At 38.7% G+C, this 22,615-nt stretch overlaps 2 protein-coding genes across 2 annotated transcripts in view; one reads left to right on the forward strand and one right to left on the reverse strand.

Annotated features, from left to right (window-relative positions):
- Positions 1-3,543: 3,543 nt before the first annotated feature.
- On the forward strand, positions 3,544-4,620 carry LOC146376305 (transmembrane protein 252-like). Its single transcript, XM_084946792.1, has 2 exons — positions 3,544-3,880; positions 4,362-4,620. The coding sequence occupies exons 1-2, from the start codon at positions 3,609-3,611 to the stop codon at positions 4,618-4,620; spliced, it is 531 nt and encodes a 176-aa protein (XP_084802918.1). The 5' UTR covers positions 3,544-3,608.
- A 3,453-nt stretch (positions 4,621-8,073) lies between these two features.
- The window catches only part of pgm5 (phosphoglucomutase 5), a 31,504-nt gene continuing 16,962 nt past the window's right edge, over positions 8,074-22,615 (reverse strand). Inside the window, exons 8-11 of the mRNA XM_084946166.1 lie at positions 20,792-20,927; positions 19,272-19,455; positions 12,827-12,964; positions 8,074-8,823 (exon numbers count right to left, since the gene is read on the reverse strand). Of these exons, the coding sequence (XP_084802292.1) occupies positions 8,734-8,823; positions 12,827-12,964; positions 19,272-19,455; positions 20,792-20,927 (548 nt within the window). The 3' untranslated portion in view covers positions 8,074-8,733. The remainder of the gene's footprint in view (positions 8,824-12,826; positions 12,965-19,271; positions 19,456-20,791; positions 20,928-22,615) is intronic.

Below are 22,615 nucleotides of genomic sequence, written 5' to 3' on the forward strand. Positions count from 1 at the left end.
TTTTAGGATTAACCTTCATTCAATTACTGATCTGAAAGTATATTATAAATGATAAGTACTGTAGGCTTTCTTTAAATGTGGGTGAACTAAATGTTTATAGTCATGTGAGAGAGATAGCTGCGTATACGACTGTAAGTTAATGGTACAGGGATCAATGATAACTGAATGTGTGAAAAGCTACTGTAGTTACCATGGAACCGCCATAATATGACAACAGATCATATCAGCTAATCAGTTAATGATAGGGGCCCTTGCAACGAAACAGCTGTTACGCTGTGTTGGTGTTATTCTGCTGTGAAAAAGCATTTTCCCCCTGCCTGATTTTTTACTTTTAAATAAATACAAAATGCAGCTTTTAAATGGTGATCTATTTTATTAAGGGGAAGACTTTAAGAAAAACGTATTGTGGACTGACGAGACAAAAGCTAAACTTTTTGGAAGGTTTGAGTCCCGTTACATCTGACGTTAAACTAACACAGCGTTTCATAAAAACAACATCATGCCAACAGTAGAAAACATGGTGGGGGTAGTGTGACGGACTGAGGCTGCTTTGCTGCTTGAGGATGACTTTCTATAGTTGATGGAACCATGAATTCTGCTCCCTACCAGAAAATCCCGAAAGACCAATGGACAATGATCTGAAACCCAGATCGGACATTCGTGCTTGAAAACCCTCCAATGTGGCTGAATTAAAACAATTCTGCAAAGAAGAGTGGGCCAAAAATCCTCCACAGTGACCTGAACGACTCATTGCCAGTTATCACAAACACTTGATTGCAGTTCTTGCCGTCATGGTTAGCATGATCAGTTTTCACATGGTGGTGAGCATTGTTTTTTCCGTAATAAATGAAATCATCATTTAAAAACTGTGTAATGTATTTACTTGGGTTATTTTTTTTTAAATGTGATGAATAGGGGAAAAAACTAACTAGGAAATCAGAAAGAGAGCGACTACCTTTTTGTGTCACACTACACACACAGAAGAAGAAAGTTGGAGGTACACTGAGATATTATTTCTCACCTACAGTCAAGCTGTTGTAATGGCAAAGACACTGAAATCCCCATGGGCAATGGTGCATTCCCAGAAATATAATTACACACAGCAGCACTTGTTCCTGATTATTTCCTGGCTGTCTGCTATGTACAGGCGGCAAAATGCGTGTCATTTATTTCTTGCAGGTCAGCCTATTCATACTATCAGTCATGCCAATTTGTAACAATAGTGTTAGAGGTAAACACTCATTATTTTTTTTAGTCGTCATCTCCAAATTCAGCCAAAGTGGTCAGAGTAAAGTTTCTGTGCTGCTAAAAATACCTCAGTTTGAAATCTCACAGGATTCTGTGTCAGCATTCTGAATTCCTGTTACTGATTAATAGGAGTCACTGTGAATGCTAATCACTTGATAATTCCAGCATACTAACAAGCTGATACATGACACGATCGTCACATACAAACAAGTTGTTGTTGTTGGCTGTGGTGCAAGCTCTAGATCAGGGGTGGGCAATCTCAGTCCACGAGGGCCGGTGTCCCTGCAGGTTTTAGTTCTCACCTTGGGTCAACACACCTGAATCACATGATTAGTTCGTTACCCGGCCTCTGGAGAACTTCAGGACATGTTGAGGAGCTAATTTAGCCATTTAAATCAGCTGTGTTGGTTCGAGGACACATCTAAAACCTGCAGGGACACCGGCCCTCGTGGACTGAGATTGCCCACCCCTGCTCTAGATTCACGTTAAACTGAGGGAGTTAACGCCACACTGATAAGACGCTCTGATAAGGTCCATAAAACCATTACACTCTGTGCTGCATTCATAAGAATTAGAGGGGGTGTGGACAGCTCTCATTCATAATATCATTCAAGAGTAGCTCATATGCCTTTTATAAATAGGTGACTTATGATGATGATGACAAATAAACAAGGGCAAAGTGCAATGCTAAGGGACAAACAGAAAGGAGAGGCAGCCATGAATGTCACATAACAAAACATGAAACTTTCTTTACCTCTTACCTCTGAAATTTTTGCACATTTAAAACATGCAAAGCTGCTGTGGATGTAAGCATTTGCACAAATTTGAACAGATTTTTGTTTTCAGAGAAAGAAGCCTTTGCGTCAGTAGAAACTGTAAAGATAAACAGAGTTTGTTATTCCTCTTTATGTGACAGAATGTGAATTAATACTTTCATTTTCTTATAATAGGCTTAAACATTATAGGATGTTGTCAGCAACAAGGCCAAAGTACACACAGAGAATTCAAGGATAAGATCTATCCAGTAGCAGATTTAAGAGGAACGAGAGGAAAAACATAAAAGATGAATACGTATAGAGTGACATGAAACACGCACGGACACATGAGTGACGAATATTCAGTATGTGAATCAGTTCTCCAGTTAAGCAAAACAGGTCTGGAGGTTTATTGGAAAATTACCTTTTTTTTTTTTTTTTTATGTGTGTGTAAAACAAATTAGTTTCGCGAAATGGAGTCGGTTTTATAACTACCTTTATTTTTATTAAAAGACAGCTTTTTTTTCTTCAGTTTCATTCCACTGTTACAATTGTTCAAAACAGTAAAACAAAAAAGAACACTTAAACTACTGGCCTGTATCCAGTATTTTTTGGCTCCAATATTGAGCAGGTTAAATAGTAACTTTTTAAAAACAAAAAACTATATTTACTAAGCCAAAACATTTAAAGTTAAGCAGCATTTGTGTTTCAGGCATTTTAAATAATGTCCTTGATGCTATACATGCGGGGTATAAACTTAAGAATGGTACTTAAAACTGCCACTGCACTTAGAAAGGCAGACTATATGAAGGAGTACTGTACTTTTTTGTGTGTATTTTTACTTGCAGACTATGTAAAGGGATCAGGAAATAACTGCTGTATCCACTACCTCTTAGTTAGTCAATAATTATGTGATAATTATGAAGAATTAACTTATATTTTATAGAATGTTTGCTAAGTGTGCACATGCATTATGTTCTAGTGAAAATCAGTGGTTTACAACCTTTTTAAGCTTATAAAGCCTTAAAATGTTTCAGAAACAGGGTTGTTGTTGTCTTTGTCTTCCTTTTATTTTGTGATATTTTGCTGGGACTATTTTATCAGGTGTTTCAGAAGAACAAAAGTAGCTTTTCATTTTCTTTTTTGTTTATACCATTACACATCTTGGTAACTCAGATTTTTACATAATAGATAACCACTGAGTCTTCATCTTCTCCTCCAATCAAGCCTGTCTACATGCGCTGCTGATACCTGTCTAATAAGCTTCGGTTATTGTCTTTTCAGAGCTCAGCCAAAAGACGATCCTCTGGCTGTGTGTCTGCCTTGCAGTATCGCTCTAATTCTTCTGACCTTAGAATAATACTGTGTTAATATACAACCGAGAGGAGGGCAGGCCCTTCCCCGTATGTCTGAAGAGGCAGGGCAGCTTTAGCAGGCTGACAGTCTCTGCTACAGTTCAGTACTCAAACGTAGTCAGGATTTTTCTACTACTGGCAAGGCTACACTCATGTCACCCTGAAAGGTACCGAAGAGATACTTCATTGCTACTTGTGAAAGAGCGTCTTTCAACCACAGGACAGAATAGACAAAGAGGACTGCAGTAAAATGCAACAAGTGACCATGAATGTGAAGAAGCAGTTGTTGTCCTTATTCTGTTTTCTTCTGCCTTCTGTGGGACTTGTGTTGATGTGTACCGGGATCTACCTGGCGTCCCAGGAGAACGTGCATGAGAACGCTCTGAGGGTCATTTTTGTGTATATCATGATTGGCTGTGGCCTCCTGGCTATGGTCATTGGGGTCTGCTGGGGCCTCTGCTCAGGCATAAAGACCGAGAGAATTGGACGTGAGCGACACATCCAGGTCTTCACTATTGAAAGGTAAATCTGTGTTTTCGTAAGGAGTGTGCATTCAATGCAAAAAACAAATGCAGAAAAAAAATTTTGTGTACCATAAAAATTCTTTGAGTAGAAATTGTACATATAACATTAGCCCCTATATTAAATATCTAAATTCTTAGTTTGTGATATATATCTATATATATATATATATATATATATCTATATCTATATCTATATATATATATCTATATCTATATCTATATATCTATATATATATATATATCTATATCTATATCTATATATATATATCTATATCTATATCTATATATATATATCTATATCTATATCTATATATATATATCTATATCTATATCTATATCTATATCTATATCTATATCTATATATATATCTATATCTATATCTATCTATATATATATATATATATATATATATATATATATATATATATATATATATATATATAAAAAACAATACACCAAATATCTCTTTTCCCTTACAGACAGAGCTCTTTTCCTCCTTCTTATGAAGACTCCCAAGAAAGTCAAGTCTGCCCTGATGCGTCTCCTGAGTTTATGGTCATAGTCGATAGCACAGACATGCTGATGAGCCTGGCTCCTCCGTTGTACAGCCAGGACAGCCCAGAGGCCCCAGACTGCAGGTTTAGCTGGGAGCAACCGCCACCATACAGTGAAGTTGAAAGTATTCAGCAGGGACATATGGATGCAGAGGAGCTGAGGGAGCGCTTGTCTGGACACTGAGGGAAGAACAGTTTTTGCCTGACTGGTTGAGAGAAAAAAAGGAATGCAGATTGCAGAAGTGAATGACTTCCACACCAAGCTGGAACAACTGGAAATGTTTTTATGTCACTGGATCGCTCAAGTGCCAAAAGATGGACAGCAGAAATGTGCTGACATCATCTTTCTGCCATGAATCTACAACCTAGTGTCTGTCATCCGTCGTCTAACAGGCCTGAGGGTCTTTACACGGGTACGGCCAGAATGAGCCTCAGTTTTAAGCTGCAAAAATTATTTGGTGTGACCAATAAGCATGGTTGTATTACTCCAGGTAGACAAGGTTTCATTTAACAAGGAGAACTTACTTTTATCTGCACTTCATTCAACAACTGCTGTGTTGGATGATTTATGCATTAGAAAATGCATAAACTAGTTTTTAAAGGTTAATCTTTGAAGCCTGATATATTGTCAGAGTTGAATCAGCTTTACTCAGCATAGCAAACGGGTAAGCTCACTGTCTTTATCGTCTGTTTGTTCATGGAAATAAAATGTCTTTATTACATTTCTAACAATATTTACACCAGTGAGTAACAAATGCCCTGCTTATTGCAAACAGAATAACATTCAGTTATCAATTACCTCTGAATCTCAGTCCACCATAATTTATATGAATATTTGCTGTTTGTTAATCAGAAGTTCTTATTTAACCTTTATTCAGCTGGGCTATTCACAGAAATTCTGAAAACCTCTTTTCAGTTAACAGTGTTGGAACGTGTAGATGAAACACTGAACAACATGGCTACTTTTACACTTTTTACACTACAAAATTTTTGCATTTCATATGAATTTCTTATAAGATGCATTAATTTAAAGTCTTTACAAAGTCTTTCATCCATTTTTTGCTGTCTTTTTTAAAAAAAAAAATGGATGAAGTGATCTGATCTGCTGATTGCAAGATCATCTTGCAGAGATGGACAGAAAATGGAGAGTGCATTGATGAGTGGTTTTTAATTTGCAGTCTTTAACAAATTTACCATGCCATCACCCAATGTAAGGTTTATGCCACAGCTTCCTTAATGAATAGCGTTTGTAATTACCCAGACCATTTTTTATGTTTCTGCAAGTTAATCTACCAGTGTGTGCACGCACTTTAATCAAAGTTGTATTTTTAATTTTGAAATTAATTTTTGCTGTTATCCATAAATTGTAAAATTTGCTCTTTTACAAAAAAATTAAATATTAAAGAACTTTTTTTTTAATTAAGATGCCAAATTACAGTTTGTTTTTTCTTGCATTTCTGAATAAAAAAAATATTTTGGACTTCTCAGAGAAGTCCAGCGTGCCAGCTCAAAGTTGGAGACCTGCCTAATAAATAAAACTATCATTTTTAGTTTTAAATACGTTTTTTGAAATATTTTTGTTTATATGACAGGTTACCTAACAAATTATTATTTAGCACTGTAAATTATAATCTGATCTTTTGAGTACATTAATGTGACTTGTAACTATGTAACTAGTGTGACCTAACAATATACTGTGACTGAAAATACTGTCTGACTGTTACATGTTTTCTGCCTTTGCTGAATGTGCACATGCTTTCTGTGTATGACACTGTAAGATGTCCTAATAAAGTATTTCAACACATGAAGACTACACCTGACGGCGCACTTCATCCCAATAAAAAGGCCGGTCGAGCACAAACAGCAGCATTGCAGCTAACCCATTTTTATACACAATATAAAGAGGAAAAGAGTGGTTGCTGCCATTTTTTTTAATTACACTATTGGTGGTATTTTTTGATGGTATTTTTTTTTCTAATCATGCTTTTGGCTGTAATATGCTAAAGCTTAAACAATTTTAACTAAATTGTGTTTTTAGCAACTTGTCTAAAGTTGATAAAGTGCCCCCTATCCCCGTCCAGCTTAAGAAATAACACCTGATGCTATAAAACTGTTGTATGGGGCAATAACCTGCTATGGCTGGCTGGTAATTTCTGGCTGGCTGAGTGAACACATCCTTACGGATATCCACTGGCATATCCTCAACTGATAAAGACAGCAACAGAGATGGGCAGTAACGCGTTACTTGTAACGCGTTACTGTAATCCGATTACTTTTTTCAAGTAATGAGTAAAGTAAGGGATTACTATTGCAAAAACGGTAATTAGATTACCGTTACTTTCCCGTAGGAACGCTGCGTTACTGCGTTACTAAAACCGTGATTTTTTTGCAAGAATGTCTCATGACAGTGACGTAAGCGAGTGCGACGTTCGTGACAACAGCTGTGTGCAGATCAACAATGGATAATATATCGAGTGCGGGAGAGAGTATGAGCCTGCAGCGTTTAAAGTGTGGAAGTACTGACCTTATTTTGAGTTTGATTCCATAAAAAGTGACAAAAACATTAGCGTCCATTGTGCGTGGGAAGAAAACTTCTTTTTACAGCGAAAAAAACCCCTAAGCTTCCAAGCAAGCACCGAGTGCGCTATGACGTAATGGGAAATTCACAGAGAAACTCGCGGATTCTTCCACTGACCGCTGCGGCACACCTGCACCAGGGTAAACCTCCGCCTACCCTGCTCCTGTTTTACAGGTGAAAATAGAGCAACAGGACCGCTAGTCTGTGACTTTATTTATTTTCTGCTGTGTTTTACTTGCATCTATTTGAAAGAGTGAGTGTAAACACACACAAAAAAATATTTTATGTGCTGGAATGTGCAGAAAATAGGTTTAAATGTTAAACTAATTTCTTCAAGTCAGAGAATGTTGCATATAATTAAATTTTTGCTTGATGCATAAAGTTAAAAGATTAAAACTAATAAAACAAGTTTTAAAAAGGGACTTTTCCATTTGATTACATTTTGTGATGGATTATGCAGAAAAACTAGAATTGGCCTGACAGATCTATCGCTTTATTACCTATTCAGGTTGTAAATCGTGTTTTTAAAAAGTAACTAAGTAACTAAGTAATTAATTACTTTTGAAAATAAGTAATCAGTAAAGTAACGGGATTACTTTTTTGGGTAAGTAATCAGTAATTAGTTACTGATTACTTTTTTCAAGTAACTTGACCAACACTGGACAGCAATCAGGCTGTTTATGAGTTCTGCGTGTCTCATTCAGGCCATATAAAGATCAACCCTCTTCATTTTTTTGTCTCAACACAACAACTTCAACACACTTTATGCTTAAAAGCACATTCTTTCCTCGAATAACGAAAGGGCATTCATACACCACCTGATATATGGTGTCAGCGCAACAAAACACCTAAGGGCAAAATATTTCACTAAGTCTGTTTTTTTCTTTTTGTCCTTAGAGCCATCTGACTAAATGAAAAGGACAAGAATTACACACAAATATTTTATTTGGATTTAAAAAAAAAAAAAAAGAAATAATGAATTCAAACATGATCATACAACATTTTCAAATCCTAAATTAAAGAATAAAAGCTAAAACTGTTGAGAGTACATTTTTCTTTTTAACTTATGTAGGTTTGAAATATGATTGTGGTTACTTACCAAGTATTCATAGAAGAAATATGTTTTAATTTTATGGCTTTAATAAAGTTAACACATATTTATACCACAGTATACCTTTATACTGTATGTATTATGGTGCAGTACTAGCCTCGGTTTAGGCAAATATGATGCAAATTTCAACTCATACATGCAAATTAATATTTAATTTTGTTTTAAAGTTTAAACAGAAGGTTAACTAAACACAAAAATGTGAATTTTCTGGCAATTACTTTTAGTGTTCAGATTTTTAAAAGGTCAAATAGTTGAAAACATGCTGTGATAGGTTCGAGCAATCTGAAATGTGAGTTTGCACGCTCATAATCTGTTTTTTTCATTATTTATCCACAACAATAATTACGCCTGCCACTTTTATCCACTAAATGGTAGTCGTCAATAAAGAACAGAGAACACTGTATGCGACTTTAACTTTATTTTTGAGAGACAAATGTCAGCAGTAAGCATCTGAGTCAAAAGAGAAATGAAAAATGAGGCTGAAACTACAGAGATATTTTAAAGATGAAACCAAGAAAGTAACAGGAAAGGGTGCTTTGAGGATATTTTTCATGTGTTTGCATATGAGTGTGAGAGTGTTTTTTGGTTGGTTTGTTTTTTTCACTTGCTCATGTGATTACATTTGGGCCGCGGCGTCCTGTCCTCTCGTGAATGTTAGAGATCTTCAGGGCAATGGCAATGAGAGGACCCAGCACCACCTGAAGACAAAGCAAAGAGAGCTGAAGGCAGAGCTTCAAAACTCAATCAGACCTTTAAATTGTTCACATTCACACTAAGTTACTGTCGAGTTCTTGAGAATTTCGTGAGCTTTTTGGTCAGTTTTGCTGTGCAAGGTTGGCACATTATATTTATAGACATCATGTGTTAACAGATTCCAGAGCAGATAACCAAGTTAGACTTACGTAAGTCTAGACCTTTAAAACTGTTTCAACATCCACATTAAGGGGATTTTATAGGAGCTTTAACCTGGTTATTCAACTGGTTCTTTTTTATTTTTACATTCAGAAAATGCATACAAAGTGAGCATGAGACAACAAATAATAACAACATCCCACAAACTTGACATTATGACTAACAGGTTTGCTGTTGGGAGAGTGGCTGTCAAGAAGCCATTGTTAAGGAAGGGAAACAGGGAGAAAAGGCTGAGGTATGCCAAATTACACACTGAATTTCAGCCAGATCTTGTCAAAATGCATGGAATTATAAATGCAGGAAAGTACAGAAAGATTTTAATCTATCACATAGTACCATGTGGAAAGCAACTGATAGACAACAAATGCATTTTTCAGCATGACAATGATCTGACATATACTCCCAGTCCGGTAAAAACATATGTGGATAGATAAACACACAATAAAACACAATCAGTCATGGACTGGCCTCCCCTTCCCCTGAACTTCAATATTATTGACAAAGAACAAAAGAAAAACCAGCCAACATCCAAAAGAGAGCTTAAAGTGTCCTTCAAGATGCCTGGAGAACTATTCCTGAAGAAATTATAAGTAAATCACTAAATCTATTTACCATTTTCTGGTGATCTCAAGACTTTTCCACAACACTCTACATTGTATGATATTCTCATCCCAAAACTGCTACATGCAAAAAAACATGTATTACACTGAAAGCACAGATTTTACTAAGGCTGCACACAAACATGTGGCTTTTTTTTTTAGCTTGGCTGAGAATCTTGTACATAAAATCTGTCCCTCTAATCTAGCTGAGTAAGCATGGCGTGCAATCATGTATGTCGTCTCTGATAATTCATGCGCGCTGGGTAAGGGCCAGAATGATTAGATGCTGAATTTATGATCTAATGATGGATAACCCGGGGGTTCAGTGTAATGCCACAAATAACACATTTTTATTGGCTGAATAAACACAGCAGCTAAATCACAGTTCAGGTATGCTTATCGCAACAGCAGTTTAGCGAGGATGATTTTCTATTTTCATGAATAAAAAGGGGGATGTAACATTGGGACATAACTTTATGCTGCCCTATACGTTTTGAATTACTGCACCTGCATTTTAATAATAAAAGACTAAAAAGTAATTCTCAAATATAAAGTCAAAGGAGCTTGCAAAGAAAAGCGTCTGGACTTCTTTAAAGAAGTCCAGACGCTTTTCTTTGCAAGCTCCTTTGACTACGATGACCTGGATGACTGAGAACCTTCACAGACATATCTCAAATATAAACTTTGTTGCTTTTCTTTGCTTTTTTATGTGGCAAAGTCAGAATTGAAATGTCGTTAATCTGAACAACACACACACACACACACACACACACACACACACACACACACACACACACACACACACACACACACACACACACACACACACACACCGCTCTAAATTGCGAAGGCATCTTTATAACTCCCGGGAGTGTTTAAAGTACACTACCTATCCCAAACATCCGTAGCCACACAACAAGCTTTCATTGCTAAACACTCCAAAGTCTACAGGCCAGTCATCTAACAGTTTGAATGAAAGTTATAATACATAATCACAATACAACCACAGTACATGCTGTATCCTTTTTTTTTTTTAACTGCTCAGCCTGACATAAATCTCGGATCAAAATTTAACCATACTTCATCAATTATTGTCTGAAGACGTGAGCTCAAGACAACAAGTGATGAAACCCTTAGACATTGTATCACTACTGAGTATTTACTCTGCTGATATGTAATGAATTACAGTATGTCAGAAGTAACATGTAAACAATTAGTAAATAAACTGCAGCAGGAGTGTTTTCCCCTGTTCCCTGCTGAAGAGCCGTGGAATGGTCTTCTGGCCTTTAGACTCAATTAAAAGTCGCGGCCCTGAATACTCAAAAACAAAACTGCCTGGGAGCAGGCGCTTGTAATCAGGCTGACTGATCAATGGTACACCCTGTGCTAGGTTTAAGATATTAAATAGAGTCTGTTTCTCAACTTCCAGATAACATATTCCAACATTATTCCTCTTGCAATCTGAGCCATATGTTTTATTTCTGCTATAAACGTCACAAGTTTTGGAACGACTGCTTCATAATTATGTTAAAGGTTTTAAGGGACCCAGATAAATATGGACTCTTTTCATTCCTATTTTTGGGGTTCCACTTGTTCCTCTCTGCAGCACAAATACTTTTCCTTTACATCCCTGTTAAATTTCCTCCTCCTCCTGGAAGTCATCTAATTCCCGCATCCAAGTCTTTGTTGCTTAAAGACATGATGTCAACTGGAAATAAGATGAATTTCACAGCCTCTATGTTTTATCCCAAATTGGGAAAACATAGAGGCTGTGGTTATTGGTTATTTTAATTCTGTACCAACATCCATCCATCCATCTGTCGCAGGGCCAACACACAGGGACAGACAACCATTCACACTCACATTCACACCTAGTGGCAATTTGGATTATCCAGTTAACCTATCCCCACAAACTGCATGTCTTTGGACGGTGGGAGGAAGCCGGAGTACCCGGAGGGAACCCACGCAGACACGGGGAGAATATGCAAACTCCACACAGAAAGACCCCGACCTGATGGTGGAATTGAACTCAGGACCTTCTTGGTGTGTGGCAACAGTGCTAACCACCGTGCCACCGTGCTGCCCTCTGTACCAACAATGACTGTATATTACTCCATTCATCTTGTGCATATATTTAATCTATGTTATTATGCTTACTTGCATACATAAGTTTGGACTTTATTTTATTTAAATGGTAAATGGCCTGTATTTGTATAGCGCTTTACTAGTCCCGAAGGACCCCAAAAGCGCTTTACACATTCAGTCATCCACACACACATTCACACACTGGTGATGACAAGCTACATTGTAGCCACAGCCACCCTGGGGCGCACTGACAGAGGCGAGGCTGCCGGACACTGGCGCCACCGGGCCCTCTGACCACCACCAGTAGGCAACGGGTGAAGTATCTTGCCCAAGGACACCATGACCGAGACTGTCGGAGCCAGGGCTCGAACTGGCAACCTTCCGATTACAAGACGAACTGCCAACTCTTGAGCCACGATCGATTTAATTTTATGTTTGCTAAATCACAGACTTAAGTAGTAGTTTAGGAGTATATATGTATATAATTAAAGTTTTTAAACAGTCAAATGATAGAATATCTCCTATGTATCACACAGATACATATCATGCATTTAATATGTTGAAAAAGCTCATTATGAAGAATCATTTCTGCTACTGTGTGCCAACAAAGCTTTCCTGTGGTGGTAAAACTGGCTAAAGATGACATAATAATGCTAAATTAATAATGTTGGAAGAATTTACAAATGGCAAACGAATGGCCACACCATAGTTCAAGATAAGGATAGTACTTCTATACAGTCCTCTATTTTCTTTGGGTCGTGATTTGGGTGGAGCCCATCCCAGCTGTCATGGGGAAAGAGGTGGGTACACCCTGTGATAGTCACAGTCTATCTCAGGGGAAAACACAGAGAGACAAGCACACATTCTCTCATCCATGTCTCCGGACAATTAACCTCACATGCACCTTTATTGAATCCAGAGGGAAACTAAAACACAGAAAGGCCCCAGAGCCAGACAAAGAGGTTCAAACGTTCAACCTTGGCTACATGCCATTCCTGAAGGGATTTAGGACAGGATCTTTCCACTGAAAGGTGAGAAGTAATTGATATAAGCACAAATGTCACAAAAAGAAGGTACATAAACACCATCAAACCCATCTGCGTACCTGTGTCTCTCTGTTGTGTCTCTCCGGGTCTCTCTCAAAGCTCTCAGCATAAATGCGGATGGTGGACCCCATCCCTCCGCCGCTCCCGCTCATTCGAAACACCAGGCGGGACGCATCATTAAAGATAATCCTCAAACCCTGGAAACAAACAAAAAAAAAAAAATCTTAATTTTTATCAATTGACTTTTGTCTACTGTTTCAATAACTTACTATTCTCTTTCTCTTGTAAATATTAAAAATTATATAAACATATTTTTTTAAACACAAGTAAATGGCTAAAAGTAAAAGACAAATAAATGGTCATGTATTTGAGTGGAAATAGGATAAAAAATCATTTGAATGCACAAATTCAGTGTGACTTTACAGCACACAGAAATACAAATCTTGTATCATCAGACCTGTGTTAAAACATTCAATCCTGTAATTAGTGATGCAGTAAAGGCAAACATCCGCTAGATGTCACTGTTACTGTGTGTTTTGTTGGCGCATGATTCAAACTGTACTCTTGATGCATGCAGCGCACTCACATTCCTAATGATGTTGGCTATAAAGTTGCATAAGGTTATAACTACAGCTGCACTTTCCAAGAATCTCCTGACTCTTCCAGCAGATAACATTCTCGCTAAGGTTCATAACTGAACTCTGTGTGTGACTCTTCAAACTTAATCCCAGGATATCACTGCATTGGGACCAATCAAATATATCTCCTGCTGACTGACGTAAGGAAGAAACTTTTTGACTAATGCATCTGTAACAGCGCTTATCTGTCCTGAATTCCACAGTCTCTCCTTCATTATTCGATTAGAGTACGAGTTCAAGGGAGGTGACAGCAACATGTTATGAGAAAAAACAGGACTCCAAACTGTATTGTCAAAGTATCTCCACCTCGGGCGTTAAGCTGTACTAGATGTCTCGATACTGACAAATGTTATTGCAACTATAGTAAACAAAAGTTTTGTATAGTAGTAAAAGTCAAGTGGATGCACTGTCCCAGTTCCAAAGCAGCCAGTCTCAGACAAATGTCTGTGAGCCTATTAGTTAACTGTGGCTCAGCATTATTGTTTACAGAACGCAGTACTAAATGGAAATATCTGAACCACTCTGGGAATGAAGGATAACATGCCAGAGTCCAGGTGAAGAGAGACGGCGATAATCAGAGACGTCCGTCCAGCTGTCTGTCTCTCTATCTGTGAGTCTGTCAACTCACTAACAATAGAGTGGCAGTTATCAGAAGGCTGACTAATGCTTGTTAAAAACACTTGCCAATGCAGAGCTCAGAGGCCCCGAGTGGAGCACATACCAGCCATAACTCATGTGTGTCGTGCATGTGTGTTCATCTTTATTCATCTATCAATCCATTTGTTCATCTACCAGCCTAAAGGTGCTTAGAGATTTTGGAGAGGTCTTTGTCTGAGCCTCCCTCCCACCTTCCAGCATCCATGCCAACTGCTGTTCCTCTGCAACTGTGTGGAATTATTCATGGACTAATGTTGGTGTGGAAATGTGGGGAAAGAAAAGAAAGCACAGAGCAATAAAGTCCCACTAACACAAGAGGGGAAACAAGTCATGGCTCCTCATTTGCATTTTGATTTCACACATGAAATGAGCTGCAGCAGAAAATATCTACACAAGTCAGCACTGACCATTGTAATCAACTGCTTCTTATAAACACATTAGGATTTTTTAAATTTACCTTCGCCTCAAATGTCTATTGTAGTTATTGAAACAGTACAGTGAAGTTAGGATGTCCTGTTGTCAGTTCCTATGCGATAAATCAGCATACATTAGCACATTGCCAGGGCCATATGGGCTATAATATAAGGGCAAGTAATAGTGAACGAAACCAAGTAGTCTTCAGGAATAGTTCCCTAGACTTGTTGAGGGACATCAGCCCTCTTATTTTGATGCTGGCTGCCTTTTGTTCTGTTCTTTGTCAAGATGACCCTGCACTGCTTTAGTATTGTCGAGACTCTGAGGAGGCCAATCCATGACTGACAGTGTTCCACTATCTGTTTTTCTATCCTGCATAGGAAGTGTCTTTGAGATCAGTGCCGAAAAGTCAAGCTGTTGCTAAACTGATGCCTTCTTCCTGGCATTACACGGTAGATCAGAATCTTATAGTACTTTTGTGTATTCATAATCCCATCAGTTTTGACAAGATCCTCAACACCACTCACTGAATTACAGCCTGAAACCATGACAGAGCATCTACCATGTTTTACAGGTGGGTATAGACACTCACTGTTTACCTCTTACCTCTCTGACCTCCACTGACAACAATGTGAACCAAAAATTTCAGATTTGTATCCATCACTCTATAAGACCTGTTAGCACTAATTTTCAATCAAATTCTTGTGTAATTTATCTCAGTCTTTTCTCCCTGCTTCCTTTCTTTAAGGATGGCTTCTTCCCAGCCATCCTTCCACTGAGACCATTTCTGATGAGGCTTCAGTGAACAGTAGATGCATCAGCTTAAGGATCGAATGACCCTCTAAGGTCCTTTGTCAGCATTTCTGCCTATTTCTTAAGGACGTGATCTTCAGATACTGTTTATCTGCTGTAGATAATTTTTCACGCCTGGCAGTTCTTCTTTGTTCCTCCATTTATCAAGTTTCCTCAGATTTTTTTAAGTACACGGTCTGGCTTTTTAAGGATGAAATATCTCAAGTTTCTAATAGTCCTTTTAGAATCACCTTGTAAGTGCAAAATTATGATTTCATGCCTATGAAACTGTGTTATCGTTGGCATTTCTTAATAGATTCGACTAAGCAAATGGGGAAAAAAATCATCTGTTTTTCAGGACAAAGCATGAAAATAATAAAGATCTATTGCACAAAACCACTTTTTAAAAAGATAATAAAAAGATACAAAAGATAAAAAAAACTAAAAAAAGATAAAATAATAAAACAAAGACAATGCCTTTACACAGAACTGTAGATCAGACTTGATCTTAAAAAAGTCTGTCTATCTACACTCTCCCGAGTGTAAGTGCTTGAAACGTGTGCCTAACAGCGGACATCTTAGAACAAAAACATTTGTGTTACTACAGCCCTGCTTTCCACACTCTCAGGCACTTACAGTCAAAAAGCCATCAAGACACTGCTAATTCTATAGCTATCTTAAGAGATACAGCCACAGCCAGCCTTAGCTAAAGATACAATCAAATTTATTCTTTTATTGAGCTGTCATCTTTATCATTTAGTCATTAGCTATTAGGTAAAGCAAAATTTGATCAAATTCAGTCATAGATCAAAAAAAATTACCACAAACGTAAAGAAGACAAGTTTCTTACTAGTTTAATAGAAACATTTGCTTCTTTTCATTGGTAGATATTTTTTACTAAACAAATTTCGCATAATACCAAATTATCCAAAAGGCAGTATCTACATTTAGCGCACAAGTTGTTCCATCATCTGATATGCAGACGACGTGGAATGAATTCAGTAGCCAGCTACAAAAGGCCGCGATGCCACTGCTGTGTAAATCCCCCAAGCTTTGTCTTGTGTATTTGTGTATTGTGTTTGAGTGTGTTTGCGTCTCTCGTGTGCCAGCTCTTCCCCCTTCAAACACACTTGCAATGGAGAGACTGCAAAGTGAGACGACAGCTGATATAATTCTGTCCTGGGAGGAATGTGTGTTGTAATAACATTCACTGGGGCAACTGGGATGCTGAGGATTTATCAGTATTTTGGGGTGACTGACTAAAAAGCTGTTGGCCTGCTGTATCCATGGTGACACAGTGGAATAGTCACAGCAGGATAACAAAAGACTCCTTCACGGTGTTTTCTTCCCCAAAGCGATAACCACCCTGAACTCACACATGCACAGATAACACAGCCCCCCCACTTCCCACTTCCTCTATGGACCACCACTGTGCAATACCAATTCTATGTGCAACAACTCAACTGTATATACATAACACTATTTATTACATATTACTTACGGCTTGTATATTGTACATTTTATATATATATATATATATGTTTTTCCCTATGTTAATACTGTCCATATGTACATAGCGCTGCAGAACTGTACCCCCCCCCAGCATGTTTACACTGAGTAGGAGATGCTCTGTATCTCATTGTACAACTGTATAGTGACAATAAAGGCATTCTATTCTATTCTATTCTATTCTAAGATATACAAGGTGAAGCCGGTGGTCAGAGTGGAAAACACAAGTGCGAACAAGGATCGGCAGTGGAAGGGTACGCATGTGTTCACGCTTACGCTCATGGACAACTGGACGGATGTACACACCAAAATGCACAATGTGTGTGTGTTTGTGTGTTTGTGAGGTGGGGCGGAAGCTAAGAAGTGTTGACAAATTTCCACAAATTTCTGGGCAGGACAGAGAAGTCAGCTGGGTGAAAGTCACAGACACAAAGAGGAAGAAAGAAGGGAAGGAAGGAAGGAAGGTTACATTAACCTAGCGAGTTATCGGTGTTTGTAGTGATACGTGATGTATGTTATGTGCGTGTATGCATATGTTTATAATTTCAAAAGGAAGATAGACTGTCATGTCCAAACATGGAGCCTTGCTGATCAGACAGCACTGAAGCTTAGTGGGTGGTCTGGCTTACACCAGGCTGAGTACATGTATGTGAACAAAGGGAAGAGAGAGTGTGTGACCTGATGTGAAGCAGCTTTTCAGTCACTTTTCTAATGCAATGCAATTTGATGTTGGGTTGAACAAACAGGTTTGCGGCTTTTGGTTGGTCAACTTATTGTCAATCTCAGTTTAAGGTAACCAGTCTGGAGAATGGAACCAATAAATGACTTCAAAGTTGTTCTGGTTGTTTTTAATCTAATTGAGACCATGACAGAAACGACTATATTCTGCTGCATTCTACACAACTTCTGCTCTTTGCAAGCATCTGCACGCACAGCATGCTGACACCAAGCCAGTGAAGAATCCAACACTTAAGTGATGTAAACAGTAGTGTCATGAAGCACTTTCTCTAGCGAGTAATTAAGTAATGCGCTGTGCTACGAGTGATGTGTAGTACTTTACTAAAACAATTACAACTCAACAGAAACAGCAGGTTCAAGAGATAAGTAAAGCAAACAGGACACTAATAGCACCCAGCTATCCAGTTTTATATTGAAACACAGAAAACACAACTTCTAAGAGTAACTTTAGCCTAAGTGGCAACTATTTAAAACAATCTTTTTTGCACTTTTTTGCACAAAAGGATCTACTGATCTGTCTTGTTACAGCTTAAGGTCCTTCTATGCTAAATCAATGTGTCGGTTCATGCTATGCTGATTGGTTTACAGGTGAGTTGGGACAGGGAAGGGGTGTGACTTATGTTTCCTGGTTTCGTTTTCTCCCACTCTTTACTTTTTCTGTATTTCTAATTTAAGTTGTATTGTTTGTTATGTGGTCCCTTTTAGGTCCTTGTCTCTGTGTCCTTCCCTCAGAATCTCCCAGTTAAGTCAGTCTTGTCCTCATGTTTGTTTGCCTGTCAGTCTCCTAGTTTAGTTGCCTGTTTTCCCAGTCGTTTCTCTGTGTGTCTCTCTCGTCCCTCGCTCTCTCGTCTTTCATGTAGTAGTCAGTCTGAGTCTTATTGTGTGCTTCTTGTGCTTTCTGTTTTATTTTGACAGTCTCTTGTCCCGTGTCTGTCGTGAACTCCTTCTTGCTGTGTGTCCTGCCCGTTGTGATAATTCTCTGTATGTCGGTTTAGTGTCTGCCCTTAGCCTTCTCAGTTTTGTTATGTATCTATAAATTCAGCAATAAAGATTTCGTTAAGTTCAGTCTTGCCTGTGAGTCTGCACTTTGGGTCCAGTCCTGCCTGCCTCACACAGCGTCACCTGACATGTTCTTCTCCGTTGTTGCAGCGGGTCCTGAGATTAGCTGAGTGGGATTTGTCACAATGTAAACCGCCTAGCCAGTTAGCCAGGGCTTTTTAAACTCTGCCTTCCTGTTGACCTGTGCTCCCTTCACCTGTAGTGATGCCTGTGTCGTCACCATGTTCAGTTTTGCACTACATGCATTTCACATTTGTCAGAACATCCAGCATTGGCTGCTTTGGTGGGCCACGATAAGATAAGAAACACTTTATTTATCCCATATTTGGGAAATTCTTGAAGAATTTTTTTTTCCCTTGTGTGGAATTTATAAATTGGTCTTGGGATTCCCTCCTAGTGTGTAATTAACCTTATATGGTACGGTGGTGGCACTGTGGGAGCTGAACGTTGACGTTTAATTTGTTGTAAAAAAAAATTTCCTTTTTCAGGGTGCTTATGCTGCCAGCTGGCCTTTGTTCTGCAGCTGGACGATCAAAGTCAAGAGCTGCACCACAGTACACACCTTATCTACTGGAGTGTTTCCCATGGTGGGCTGTATATTCCCATTTGGGCTTCTTTGGGTCAGAGCTGTAGTGTGAATGGCCAAATAATAACGTGTCATGCAACATCCTGCTGTTACAGCCTTCCTTACACTGACCTGGTTTCGAGCCACTGTTCCATCCACGGGGTCAATGTACTCGAAGTTGTCAGCCTTCTCCACGCTGTACATGTGGTCCCCTACAGCAAACTTCTGGCTGGTGAATGCTTTGTCTGAGATTACTGCCTCCAGATCTCTCATTAGGTAAAAGGCTGCACGTGGGTCCAGACCTTCATAGTCAAACCTGACAATCATAAGATGCACAAGATTTATGAACACACGTAAGACTCAATGAGGTCATGAAAGCAGAAAAGGGAGAGTTTTCTTATGTTAGGTACGTTCAGTTTTCTAATGCCGCATCATCTTACTTATGTTACATAAAAGGGCTCTAAATTGCAAGAGATGTAACACAGAAATTCTGGGGACATGTCCTGTATATCCTGTCCATCTACTTTATGTGTTGTGGGAAACAAGCATCAGTTTAGAGAAGCTCTCTGTGGGAACATAAAAACTACTGCAGCTATCAGTGGGAAGACTGACTGTGGCAGCTATCTGTGCCTCTCACAGGGGAGAAGTTAAAATAAGAACGAGTGAGAAGGACTGGAGGGAGGGGGGTGGATTAAGGTGAAAGCCAGCGAGGCATATGCGGGGTTGGTAGGGACTAAGACGAGGTGAAGAGAAGTTATTACTGAAGTTAGTCAGCATGTATTCACACAATCATGATGAAGGTTCTGACGAAAACTAGTAAACAAGTGAGAAAAGATTTGAGGTAACCACACGGCATTAGCTTGTAGGCTATTTTGGATGTGTGACAATCACGGTGACGATGTAGGATCAAGTGAATAAGGTTTCAGTCACACCAGCTTAGAGGCCAGTCGGTTATCATCTATCAACCACTCATCGTGGGCTGTCCGTAGTCTGAATGGAAGTTACAGGCTTGCCTACAAACACCATCCAGCTACTTTTTGAGCTGCTGTGAAACTGTAAAAACGCAACACAAACTGGAAACAGGAACCATTAACTTTCAAAGTAAAAGATTCTTGAACAACTTTTGCTTTGAAGGCAAATCGTCTCTATTTCTGTGTCACACTTTGTCAAGTTTTACTACGGCTTGGCTAGAAGTTTACGAGTATTGAAAACCAAACATGAAAATGCTTGTGGCTACCAGTGCTGCCCCCTAGCCTTCTAGTAGATGCACATGTGTTATCAATTTCAAAATCCTAGGTGACTCGTTCTGAGAAATTGCATTCATAAGATTTTCAGAAAAACTGACCTCTGACCTCTTAAGGTTGAGGTGACTGAGATTCAAACCCACCCCAGTGTTTTAGTACATGCACCTGTTTGCATGGTATAATTTTGAAAATGATATATCGTCTCATTTTGAAGTTATCGCATTGACAACAATACCACATCACCCTCCAGGAGCCACTATCAACTACTTGGGGAATAAACCTTTTTTTAATAGCAACGTGTGGTTGCATCGCACCATAATATAGCGAACGAATCTCGAGCAATGTGCACATGACGTCACATGAGAAACCTCAATAGATACACAATGTTTTGATTACTTAGCTGTTTACCTGCAGAAGTAATTACGCCCAAACCTGGCCCAGTGTTCTCTGACAATCTGCTCAACACCTTGTTTCTTGGCTGCCATAATGGACAACCACACCAACACGGACCACAAACCGTCCTTCTCACGAATGTGGTCAGAACCTGGAAGAGAAGGAAAACGTGCAAAATTCAACATCTCTGTGTAAACTTCTCTTAGTTATTGGGACTAAACTTCCATAAAAATCTGCAGTGGAGCTAAATTTGGCCTCATGCAAGACATTGGAGGTTATTTTAATTTTGGAAATTATGATTAGCCCTTTAGCTCAGCGTAACACAAACATTAGAAACAAGGATAAGCAGTTAGCATGGGTCTGTATAAGAAGTTGTTTATACTTTCTGCACTGTTGCTTACATGGTAGCGCAGGTGGTCTACCAAGCTGAAGTTTGGCAGATTTGTCACCAGCTCCTCCAGTATACGTTTCAAATTATCTTTGGACAAGATGCTGAATCTCAGTCTCAAGGTATAGATAAAAGTGCTTTATGAATAGGTTTATGTGATTAGGTGAATGAGCTTTCCAGTAGAATGTAAGGCTCAAATTCAGTAGAAAAGCCCTACATAAGTGCCATTACCTAGCACAGGACTTCCACTAAATCCAGATATACGGTACCAAGGTAGGAAAAACATGTTAGTTTGGAGTTAAGCTAGCTCTTTTATCTAGCTTCTCATTTTTTTATACCACCTCAGCTAACCATCTCCTAGTAATAGCTGCATGTTTGACTTGATTTTACTATCTGAATCTTGTTACAGTAACGATGAATAAAAATTATGAACTGTTACTTTATCAAAGAAAGGGAACAATACTTTCACCTGCAGTTTAACTAAAGGGAATGTTTATTGTATTGACCAATTATTAATGTAACTGTATAATGGTGGGTTAATTTTAATCTACAACATTCAACTGAATTCATTCACAGATCCAATTCACAACAGTTGCCTCGGGACGCTGGCTCTTGGAAACGTACAAAAAGTTGCAACACAAACAATCTTTCCTGTCAGCCCAGAGCAAACATAAACTCAAACAGAGGAGCGCATCACACCCACAGTCTCCTTCACTGGGGAGCTTTCGCTCTGTTGTCAGAGACAGCTGCACTGTAAAGGTATGTGTTGAGGTTAAGCATGTGTTAGAAACATTCCCCTGCTTGAGCTTTAAATGGAAAGTGAGCTGTTATTTTAAGCTGGATTTATATATATTTTATAAATCGGAAAGAAAATAAAAACTAAAATGCAGTACTGTGTCTGTTTTACTATTCCTCTCAACATCTACACTAAAAATAAGAACCTAAAGCTTTATGTCAGGCACATTAGGAAGCTGGCAGTTGTTATTGTGAAGTCCCTGCCTCATTCTCTGTGTCTTTGTCATTCATCTTAACAGAAAAGGTGGCGGAGATTGACACCTAATAAAAGACATCTAATATCTATGTCAACAAAGCTTAACCTGATGTGCCTTTGTTTTCAAAGTGACACCAATAAAACCCACAAAGTTTAACGTAGCTCTTTAAATTAGCACTGTTCTTGCTGCGTGTCTCAGAGAGAGCAAGAGTGGTGTGCAGCTCTGATGATTTACTATCCAGGGCTCCCTCTGAGCTTTTTTGCCTTACATGGATAGATAACGAGTAAGCTCCCATAGTCCTCTCTGAGTGTCAGCTCCTTCCCTTTCTCTCCTCCTTGTCGATACTTCTCATATTTGGATTTGCTTGCCATCTTCTCCTCCGTTTGCAACAATCAAGGGTCTTTTCTCTTCTGTTCACACCCACTGGCGTGTTTCTTTTTACTTCAAGTTATAAAATAT

This window comes from Perissodus microlepis, chromosome 12, assembly GCF_051167445.1.
Source record: "Perissodus microlepis isolate ML-2025 ecotype Zambia chromosome 12, ASM5116744v1, whole genome shotgun sequence".
NCBI lineage: Eukaryota > Metazoa > Chordata > Actinopteri > Cichliformes > Cichlidae > Perissodus > Perissodus microlepis.

Bases quoted from the DNA above. Each gene is read 5' to 3' on its own strand.
- LOC146376305 (XM_084946792.1), top strand. From the start codon at position 3,609: ATGCAACAAGTGACCATGAATGTGAAGAAGCAGTTGTTGTCCTTATTC. The intron at 3,881-4,361 runs GTAAATCTGTGT...TTTCCCTTACAG, and splicing joins CAGGTCTTCACTATTGAAAG to ACAGAGCTCTTTTCCTCCTT.